Source organism: Clupea harengus, chromosome 11 (genome assembly GCF_900700415.2).
Source record: "Clupea harengus chromosome 11, Ch_v2.0.2, whole genome shotgun sequence".
In the NCBI taxonomy this organism is placed as follows: Eukaryota; Metazoa; Chordata; class Actinopteri; order Clupeiformes; family Clupeidae; genus Clupea; species Clupea harengus.
In genome coordinates, this window is record NC_045162.1 from 8,908,540 (window position 1) to 8,919,485 (window position 10,946).

Consider the following 10,946-nt stretch of genomic DNA (forward strand, 5'->3'; position numbering starts at 1 on the left):
CACACATACACACACCTGTTTTGAGGACGCGGTCCAGGCCGGTCTTGGGTGGAGGCCTGCGTGCGTGGCGCGGGGAGCGCGTGTGGGGACTGGAGTTGGGGGTGTTGGGCTCCGGGGGGAGGTCAGGTGGGGGGTACCCTCTCTGCACCAGCACCTCGGCTGCGCACAACACACACACGCTGTGCAGGCACGGCAGCACGATGGGCTGCTTCACCATCTCATGGCACACGGGACAGCGCAGCTCCCGCTCCATACTCTTCATGTTGGACTGGAGAGAGAGAGAGAGAGAGAATGGTTAAGAAAGAAAGAAAGAATCTTCAATGTGTGAGCAAATTCTATCTCATTACCAGGTACAAAAGATGTACTGCAGTGAATTTATTGTACCAATACACAGTGTGACCATACAGGTTTGCACAACCAGCAGCAGCAGCGAAAAGATAAGATTTATGGCACAAGGTAGGAGAACAACACGGGGGGAAAAAAAGGGAGAAAGGAGAGGAAAGGCTGTGGAAACAGAATGTCTCCTGCTGTCTAAAACAGAAAGGCGACAGAGGCTCTCCCATACATTATAGATCATCATATGTGGGGCTAATTATAACTTCACATATGACTCAGACCAGCAGGGAACACAGCCATGAACTGAGCTGTCATTCTTTACATGGGATTTATTTTTCATTCTGGTGTGTTCAGCACACCTGTAAGTGACTATATATATATATATTTCTTTCAAGCAACGCTTTCCTATTTCCACTGATGTCACCATTGAAACCAATGATCCCAAGTTATTTCCAAAACCATTCAATGTTATGATAATTTTATAATGGTGTGAAGTGACAAAACAACGTTGTCCATGCCAGTAAATAGTCTATTCATTGTCTTTATTTCGGGGGTTTTCCACCAGATAGATAGAGCACGTCACTGATCAAATAAATTGCACTGACCTCCAATCCCTGCATCCCTGTTTGCTCTTACGCAGCATGAATTCGAATCATCGCATTATTTGCCCGTGCGCTTTTATTAGCCATATAGGGAACCAACGAGTTGACTTCAGGCCGGATGCAATCATATTCGCATCGATTTAACATTCAGAAAATGTGACCACCCTCTTCGCCTCTGCAGGATAGCCACCTAAACATTATAGTCATATCTCTCCCCTGCTCGGACTGTCTCGCTCTACCCCGTTTTCCCCTGTCTCTCATCTGCGCGAGGTCGCCGCGTGCCTGCATCTCGTTTCTATGACAACGCGCATCACTCCGCCTTAGCAGCACGCCCGTGCTGCCAGCCAGCACATTTTTGGTATCGCCCTTAATTATAATTGACAATGTCTACGGTTTGCCTTAATTGGTCGAGTCTACAATTTTGTCTGAAAATTCTAGGCTTCTTCACATGGTAGCGTAGAATAGTGTGGCTTGGGATGTGCAGGGCCCTTATAGTTCACCCTGCGATATCAACGTGTCTGGGCCTTCACCAGCGGGCAAAACGCTCTAGTGCCGAGTCACAAATGGGCGAATCCCACATGCTTATACGTAGGCTCTCTAAAAGTCGTAGGCTACAATGTGCATTCCCGTGCCTTTTTTCCCCATTACTTTATTTGCAATAATATTAGAATAGATTATTTGTATTTTCTGTAACTGGGTCCAAACTCGGATGTTCCTGCTAAACACACAAACACATTTCAGAAGCATAACGACCAATAGGCCTATCGAGGTCTATGGAAATGACAATTCAACCATAGACACCAACAGACAGAAGTGGTCTATGATATGTGATAGCTGTGTGTTTACCAGCTGTGACACTCCGACTATTACATTAGTCCGACTATTACATTAGAATAATACAAATTACAGGCTAACAACAAGTGACCAGAATATGTAGGTCAAGTATGATCACACTTACGCTGACGCGAACCAGAGCATCCATGATGGAGGTAAATGTGTGAAGATCCTGATCTGCCATAGCTGGATGAAACCGTTTCTGTTTTGGATTTATTACAACAAAAATGCACAATACCAGTAGCTACTGATATATATGCCTAATTAAATCGATATATCCGAGAAAATAAATTGTGTAGATATAATCAAAGTAGACCTACGCTATACGCGCATCACACCTGTACTGTCGCTCGTTAACGCGTGCCATTACTAACAACGCAAGAGGGATGCAAGAGAAAAACACGACAAACAGGGTCTCGTTGGTCCGCTAGAATGTGTAACCGTATCCGTTGTCGGGCAGCATGATGATCCTTGAACGGATCCATCTTAAATGGCTAATGTGAGCGAACGGCTTCGGTCCCCTGTCTCGTCTTAAACAGAATTCAATAAACCAGTCATGGGGAGCATGCGCGGAGGAACCTGCAGAGAGAAACAGAGCCAAGTTCGCATGGTTGATGGATGAAAGAGCATGCTGTTTTCTCTGTGTTTTATGGGCTAATGCATTTGAGCCATTCGTAATTTAGCCAACAAGTAAAGTCACATGGAAATTGATGCTGTATTATGCATACACATAAATATAAATATGCAAAATATAAATCAATGTTCCATGCAGCCCCTCTAGGCTGTAGGCTAAAACCCTTATCAATTTTCAGGCTATATGCTACACAAGGCTTTGAGGGTTGAGACTCTTCCACTATTAAACACTGGGTGGCGGTAGTGGCTTGTAGAACTGTCGCCACTGCCACCCGGCTACATTCACGTCAGTGTTTAACACATCATCACCTTACGAACCTTTTTCGTGTGGAGCTCCGTTTGAAAAAATCCAGTTGTTTTGAAACGCTAAATATGGGTGAGTACCTTGGTGCATTTTGGCTGAATAGCAAAGGCATCCACACTAAGCTATCGGTTATGTTATTTGTTAGGTTGTTTGCTGACTATTTGGTCCCCGAATAAGCATTTAAGTAACGTTAGCCATCCAGCTACAAGTTAGCTTAACCAAAGCTAGCTAACGGCATTGAACTAAAGGAACAATCATGTTTTGACGGTCATTCTTTTTGTTTTGTTGTATCGTTACTCTACAGACACATATGCTGTCGTTTAGCTTACACTGAATTTTTATTTTAGTGATACGACATCCAGGAACGTTAATGTTGGCTAACTTAGTTTGTATTGCAGAGCAAGCACTTGCATTGCCAATACGGAAACTAACCAGCATCTTTGAGACGGTTTGCTTGTTCATTTTGTCTGAATTGTATACAGCGTTAACATAAACAAACAGAAATGTATATCTATAGGGACACTTTGAGATACACTCTGACAACCGTGGTGAGATTGATTTGTTAGCTGAATGTAACCTAGTTTGGCAGCTAACTCCTGTAACGTTACGCATAGGGACATGTTTCTAGACGGACTTTTTTGGATGTCGTACACTGACGTGTCCCAACACTGAAAGAAGTATATTAAGGGTCTGGTCAAACTAAAGTGGGAGACGGCAGCACAACCCTATAAATATTGCTAATGTATTTTGAGTTTCTCAGCCCAGCGTCAGTTTTGTCTATATCTGACCGATTGTGTTTAGTGGCAATCATCTATCATTTCTGTCTGACTCTCATTTCTCATGCTGTGTTGTAGCAGTGAACACAGGCACGTCTCTGGTGCTGTCCAGCCTCCTGTCGGTGCTGGTATTCGCCGGCATGCAAATGTTCAGTCGTCAGCTGGGGTCCACAGAGTGGCTGACCATCGTCGGCGGCTTCCTGGGCTCCGTGCTTTTCGTCTGCTCCCTCACTGTATCCTTCACACATATTGCCAATCATACTTTCAAGTGGTAACAGGGAATCGTCACACCTGGACTTATTTCAAAGAGTTGATGAACAAACCCATTTTGGCTGTAGTTATTCAGAAGGTGGTTAGAACTTTGCTGGGACAGTGGTCCACGACATACAGTCAGGTTATTTAGTTAAATTCTGCTGCAATGCATTTGTCTGAGCAAGTCACACGCATATGTTTGTTAGAGGTAAATGTCTGTGGTTAGTTGATGTTAGGCATTGTTTTGGCAAAATGTAGAATAGAATTACATGTATTACGAGAATTGTGTACTACTTCTCAAACCTATTTTATTTCAGTAACGTGCTAAATTCAAGTGGGTGTGTATTTGTCCTTAACATTTAACTCACAGGCGTTCAATAACCTGGAGTGCTTGGTCTTTGGAAAGGGCTTCCAGGCCAAGATCTTCCCAGAAAGTGAGTTTGCATTTCACTGCAATTCTAGCCTAAAACAAGTCACAAGACACATTTGTGCATGCTGATACCCAGGTGCACCAGCCAGCACACACCCTCTCCTAAGAGTTATTTCCTCTTGCATTATAAATTGAATGAAATCAGTTTGGGATTGTTAAACACTCAGTCAATGTCGTTCTGCACCTGCAGGGTATATAAGTACATTTAACGTTAAACGTGTCTTTGCATTTCTTAAATTTATATTCTTAAAGTAACAGCTTGCATATAGATAGTAACTGATTGCAATATTGTTTTGTTTTTCTTTTATTTCTGGTCCTCTTTCCCTGACCTTTCTCTCCATTCCTCCCATAGTTATTGTGTGCCTGTCACTGGCTCTGTTTGCCTCTGCGCTTGTACATCGTGTCTGCGTGACCACATGGTGAGTTTCCTCCACACATGCCTACGCTAACATTTGTTTGTTGTTGTTGTTTGTTGTTTGTTTAATAATAAAGTAATAATGGATTTAATTTTATATAGCACACTTTAAAATACAATGAAATCTCAAGGTGCTTTACAGGGTAAAACAATCAATCAAATAATGAAAAAAAACGCTAAAGTAAAAAAAATAGGATAATATAAAATATTGTCGACATATCACTGGTCCTCACCATCTGCATCATGTCCCTTCTGTGGTTACAAGTAAAGCCTGAATGCATGCATCTTTCAGCAGTTTGTCACGTGAAGAGATGACTACTGAGATGTTAGTCAGGCGAACACTTTCAACCCTGAAGGCAGGCAGTTAATGAGTCTGCACAGCATAGTTTTCAAGAGCTTTAGTATAAGGATCACATGTTCTACCACAACAAGGGCTTCTATTTGGTTCCGCCACTGTTGTGCACATTTTTCTCTACAGCTAAAGCGAAGTGATTCTCACTGCCTCGTCGGATTTCACCATTTCTGAGTGTTCTGTGTGTTTTTGGATCATTAGTGTTATTGATTTATGCACAGGTGCTAACATTTGCATTTTTCTTTTCCTCTTTCCCTCCCCTCTCTTCTCTTCAGCCTGATCTTCTCTCTCTTTTCAATATATTACATCAACAAAGTGTCAGCTGCTCTCTACCAAGCTGCTGTTCCCGTAGCAATTCCCGCCAAAGTCACCGGCGGCAAGGGCAAGAGGAAGAACTGAAGTACTGATACTGTTATTTGATCATCCAATCAGCATCCAGTCCCAGCCCATGATCATGGGGTAGATGAGAACCAACCCCCCCCCCCCCCCCCCCCCCCACACACACACACACACACACACACACACACACACACACACTCATGGCCGAGCGCCACAGTCAGCAGGTTATTTAGTTTGGCCCTCACCTGAAGCCCCCAGTGATTACTACATTCCAGTGCACAGAGCCATCTGTAAACTGCAACATGGTCTCATTCAAAATGTTGCTGAGATTTCGAGGGTTTATGTTTGGTTATGAGATTTCGTTTTTGTTTTGTTTGTTTACTCGTGGAGCGGATTTGTAATTAAAACACTGAAAAAATGAAATGGATTACGTCATCTTTGTCAGATTTGGAAAACCAAGTGCATGTAACTTGAGTCGTGAACTTGAAGCAATTAAGTAGTACTACCGTATGTACTCAGCATCTAGTCTAACCCCCCTGAATGTTTCTCATGTTCAGCTGTTCTTAGTATCCCAACTCAAATGATCTCTTGAGCATAATAGTGGTTTTGAGTTTCTCTTCTCTTCACCATGTAGCCAATGGACTTTCACGTCATGAGACCTGTATCCTTGGCAACAGCCTGTTTTCTCTCTATGAGCGTCTCACAATGGCTTAAATGTCCTTAATTACCCCCAACTTACACTGGGCGTTTATGAGGAACCGTCAACATTCAGGGTAGCAACACGTTTGCTATGCAAGTAAGCGGCAAAAAAGCTAGATGAGAGACTGGAATCGAAAGTCTGAAAGGCATAACAATTACGCTGCATATTAAGGTTGATGGAAAGATGATATGGTAACTGTCTGTTGGGGCCTGCGTATGTTCCTGTGTGTCTGCAGAGATGTCCTCTGGAGCCGCATACTTGGACCAAGAGCTGGTGTCTGTTCACCAGTCATTTCTACACCTTCCAATAATTATCCTCTTGTTTGCCTCACATATTCATGGCAACCATCATCTCTGACAGATGCAGTACTGTAATATACTGGTCAAACAGACTTCCTTCTCTAATTCTCAGCAGCTGCAGATGTAGTGGACCTATAGTGAGCTGGTAGTAAGGCCATGGAGTGATACTAATCTTGAATGAGGTGACTGTGATCAGGGGTGGTTTTTCCTACAGGCGGTATAGGCGGTGGCCTAGGGCGCCACTCAGAGGGGGGCGCAAAAAACTGGTGAGTGTCCGTCCCCCCCCCCCCCCCCCCCCAAGAAGCAGTTGACGAACAGATCCTGGTCTGCTGTGGATCTTCTTCTGATTGGTGTCAGCAGCTATCACAGTCAGGGGCGGCCCTAGCACATTTGGTGCTCTAGGCGAGCTTCACTCCTGGCGCCCCCCCCCCCCAAATAAAAAATATTTTGTTTTCCCCACGAAAACGGAATTGCAACTTTCAAACGCTATTTTGCCCTGTAAGACTGCATTTCTTTCACATAAACACAACAACGATCGCGACAATGAACAAACATTAATTCAAGAACAAATCACTGAGAAAATGTCACGCCTGTGCTGGACTACGCTCCGGCCACGCCCCCTGTTGAACTGTTTATGGACACACACACACCTCCACGTCATCTTCCCAATCGCCTGCAAATAATGTTTTCTTAGTCTTCTGAAAGTGAATCTAAAATGATATAACAAAAGTATGTATTATCATCATTTGTTAAATGTAGCTATTATGTAGTTATTAAGCATTTTGGTGTATTTGGACAGCCTGAAAAATGTTTTATCCCAAGATGCATAGCTCTTGATTAGTTGAATCATGTCTAATTAAACTGGCTAGCTCACTCCACCAAAACTAAAGCTGTCCAAATTTGATTACTCAAATTTTTATGACGCAAAATGACGCAAATTGCGGTACAGCTGAACTTGAACTGATGTTTCTACTGAATGGCAATAACAAGGAACGTCACAAGTCACTGGCTAGCTAGCGTTAGCTAACTAGCAAGATTACATACAAACCATTCGCTAAAGTTGACAACACTTGGATTTTTACCAGTATTCCTCAATTATTGACAAGTTGCCGTGTTTGGCTTCCTTAATGGGTGTGCTATGCAATGAGTAAGGTATGTGTAGTGTTGTTGCACTGGCTATTGGCTTTATATGTGCGCCTATTTTAATCATGTCTTTTTTTGTATAATGTAGAATAAATGGACATCATTTTTTATATACCCGCCTCTGTAAAATCATTAAAGAACTATGTGACAGGGAGTAGGAAAACGTTCAATGATAAGGTACATCTTTTCTTAACTCCACTAAAGTGCCGCGGGCAATTCACGCATTCGTGAACGTTTTCTTATCTGGAATTCATTCTAGGCTAGAACAGGATTTAAGGATTTACCTTTCTCCTTGGCACGTTTCTTTTCTTCTTCCTTTCTTTTCTTCCTAAATTGCGCCCCGGATGGCTTTTGCCTCTTCATTATTTTATTCTTCAAAGTTTCTTGAACCCACACACTCTAACCAAACGCCTCACTGTGCTTGCATGTTCTGACAACAACAAGGACGTACGTACCCCTTCCGTTTTCGATTTTTGGCTAATTTTACCCTAATGTTAGATTTTTTTTTTATGTCAAAATATTGGTTGGAGATATAGAAGGGGGCGCAAAAAAAAAACCACAATTCTTGTTTTTTTTTTTTTTTTTTTTTTGCTGGGCGCAGTTTTTTGCGCCCCCCTCTGAGTGGCGCCCTAGGCCACCGCCTATACCGCCTGTAGGAAAAACCGCCCCTGATCACAGTCACCTCATTCAAGATTAGTATCACTCCATGGCCTTACTACCAGCTCACTATAGGTCCACTACATCTGCAGCTGCTGAGAATTAGAGAAGGAAGTCTGTTTGACCAGTATATTACAGTACTGCATCTGTCAGAGATGATGGTTGCCATGAATATGTGAGGCAAACAAGAGGATAATTATTGGAAGGTGTAGAAATGACTGGTGAACAGACACCAGCTCTTGGTCCAAGTATGCGGCTCCAGAGGACATCTCTGCAGACACACAGGAACATACGCAGGCCCCAACAGGCAGACTGCATGTGTAGGTGCATAAGAATGCAACCAACCAGAGTGAAAACACTAAAAACCCTAAGAAAGAACACATTGCAGGAAATCCCACACATATGGTAACGATGGCAATGGGGACACACCCTTTGCAAAGTGTATGCTGAGCTTGACTTACCTAACCCACCCCCCACCTACTCGTTCAGATGCATAAGCAAACACACCTCACCCTTTTGGAAATTATCACCGTGTTAAAGACACTGATAATATGAGACCACTAACGAGAATTGAACCTGTATGAGCTATGATGTTATCCCACAAATGGTTAAGACACTGGAACGCAACATGCAAAAGGATCGTGCTTTGTTTCACATGATATGCATGAAATGTGAAAGAGCCAATGAACAATATGCGCATGTGTGACAAATGTGAAGGCACATAATGTTCATGTTCCAGAATTTCAGAAGATAAAATTCTTTCACTGTCCATTTTGTTTTATCTGGCACACCCTCGTTGCTAGATTACTAGACATATGAGTCACTGAGTTGGGAAAGGTTATAATGAGAGGGGGAGGTTAGTAGGCTGAGAGGTATAATCTTAAACAATTTTTTTGCATTCACAGCTTTTAATGCGCCAACATTGAGTTATCTCGATTGCAGAATAATGCTATCCTCTCCAGGGACTAACGGCACCGAACACGACCCTATCATTAGAATGGAAGCTATGTGTCATTCTTGACGTCGATGAAAGTTTCAGAGCATCCGCACATGGGAGTAACGCGAGTGGGAGCAAAAGGGTGGTATGGGCGGTGTCTCCATATAAATTCTTGCTCCAACTATTTGCTCAACTCCTGCGCAGCACACCTCTCTAACTCTCTGGATTGTTAACTTCCTCTAATCGGTAGGTGATCCAATAAGCATACTGGAATTTTCACTTACCAAGTTTGGTCAAAACAAATAACGGTATTATTTTTTGGGTGGAGATATACAGTCGCTGATAATCTTTCATAACCAGTTTATGTGGAATTACTTTGTCGTACAGTTTTGGAAGTTGACTTCCCGATTAGCTTCTAGGCTTCAGTGATTTTATCATCGTGTGTGACTTTAGATAGTGTCAAAGTCGGACAGCTTTTTATTAATGAGTTTTGATTCAAACGTAACAAAGCTTGACGTAAAAATGGTTCAGTATATCAACTTTCACTTTGATTGTCACGTATCCCTATATAGACGCTGTTTATGCTTACTGTATTTTGTCTGGATTTCCGTTTCTCTTTTTTTGGAAGTATTACGAATGATGTTAAATTTCCCGTCAGTGGAAAAAAAAATATTCTCTCTCTCTCTCTCTCTTCATCTTTTTTCTTTCTTTCCATGATATGCATTCTGGGCCTTCGAATAATCTGTCGGTATTGTGGTTCACATGATAAAAGGCATAACAATGGTGTTTGCTCAAGAATTTTGTCTGAAAGCCAAAGCAAACTGAGGCCCTTCCCACTCCGTTGAGCAGCATTGTCTGTGCTGTAGTAGTCTGTCTTTGCAAAGTGTGCAGTATGTCTGTCTCTTAGTTTCACCTTTACTTGCTTCTTCTACAAATGAAAATCCCCCCCCCCCCTCTCTCTTTCTCTCTCTAGCAATCATGCCTTCTGATTTGGAAACATCGATGGAGACCTTGATCAAGGTGTTTCACCGGTACGCGTCAAAGGAGGGCGACAGTGGGACACTCAGTCGGAAGGAACTGAAAACATTGATGGAGGCAGAGTTGTCCGGATTCCTAAAGGTACCAGTCATATCTACAGTCACACCCAACCCCATTTACACACATGCCAACTCCCTCTTAGATCCCTGTCTGTGATATGCGCTAGTTTGTTCAGCTTCAATCAACAGGAATTTCACTTGCTGGTCCATTATCTCTGTTTTGAACCTCCTCCCTCCTGTTCTCCCGTATAGTCTCAGAAAGATCCAGGCTCTGTGGACCGCATCATGAAGGATCTGGACACTAATGGCGATGGCGAGGTGAACTTTGAGGAGTTTGTGTCTCTGGTCGTGGGGCTCTCCATCGCTTGTGAGCAGTGCTACCAGCTACACTTGAAGAAAGGAAAGAAGTGAGGTAGAGCGCAGAGTGTGTAGACAAGGGGTCGACATGGGTGTGCCTTTTGTACCAAGTTATTTTGTTATGTGAGTTTCAATAAAACACTGGCTTTTCTGAACGAGCGTCCATACTTATTTCAGCAGAGTGAATGTGTAGGAGGGGTGGGTTGGTGATCTGGAGGAGTGTGTGTGTGTGTGTGGGGGGGGGGGGGGGGGGGGGGGGGGTATGTAAAGAAGTGTGTGTGTTTGTGTGTGTGGGGGGGTGATGTGGAGGAGTGTGTGTGGGGGGGGGAGGGTGATGAGGAGTGTGGGTGTGTCACAAAGGTATCAATATACTATAACAACAAGAGAGCTACAACAGGTCTCAGGTGTTAGGATGTTCTCCAGACATTTGGAAGGAGTGTAACTGTTTTTATCTCATCTTGTAACAAACTCTACCATATCACTTTAAGTAATGAGGCCCTCAAATACTGTAGCTTTCACTAATCAATCAGGTCTCATGGTAAC

The 10,946-nt window shown here is 43.1% G+C and overlaps 3 protein-coding genes across 5 annotated transcripts in view; 2 read left to right on the top strand and 1 right to left on the bottom strand.

The window, feature by feature from the left end:
- The window catches only part of trim46a (tripartite motif containing 46a), a 15,083-nt gene extending 12,674 nt beyond the window's left edge, over positions 1–2,409 (bottom strand). Inside the window, exons 1-2 of one of the 2 annotated variants that reach the window (XM_012817979.3) lie at positions 1,897–2,409; positions 16–268 (exon numbers count right to left, since the gene is read on the bottom strand). In XM_012817979.3, coding sequence (XP_012673433.2) covers positions 16–268; positions 1,897–1,956 — 313 coding nt within the window. In that variant the 5' untranslated portion in view covers positions 1,957–2,409. Of the gene's footprint in view, positions 1–15; positions 269–941 lie in introns of both variants that reach the window. The other variant, XM_031576469.2, reaches the window with a different exon arrangement.
- A 239-nt stretch (positions 2,410–2,648) lies between these two features.
- On the top strand, positions 2,649–5,696 carry krtcap2 (keratinocyte associated protein 2). 2 transcript variants are annotated; one of them, XM_012818001.3, is made up of 5 exons: positions 2,649–2,781; positions 3,564–3,718; positions 4,108–4,171; positions 4,520–4,586; positions 5,210–5,696. In XM_012818001.3, exons 1-5 carry the CDS (start codon positions 2,778–2,780, stop codon positions 5,331–5,333), a joined length of 414 nt encoding a protein of 137 aa, XP_012673455.1. In that variant the 5' UTR covers positions 2,649–2,777; the 3' UTR covers positions 5,334–5,696. The 2 variants fall into 2 exon arrangements, with proteins under 2 accessions (XP_012673455.1, XP_031432330.1); XM_031576470.2 differs by having other exon boundaries at positions 2,661–2,781; positions 3,567–3,718.
- A 3,412-nt stretch (positions 5,697–9,108) lies between these two features.
- LOC105891828 (protein S100-A1-like) lies at positions 9,109–10,558 on the top strand. The gene is made up of 3 exons (XM_012818008.3): positions 9,109–9,255; positions 9,983–10,128; positions 10,299–10,558. The coding sequence occupies exons 2-3, from the start codon at positions 9,988–9,990 to the stop codon at positions 10,455–10,457; spliced, it is 300 nt and encodes a 99-aa protein (XP_012673462.1). The 5' UTR covers positions 9,109–9,255; positions 9,983–9,987; the 3' UTR covers positions 10,458–10,558.
- Positions 10,559–10,946: the final 388 nt, after the last annotated feature.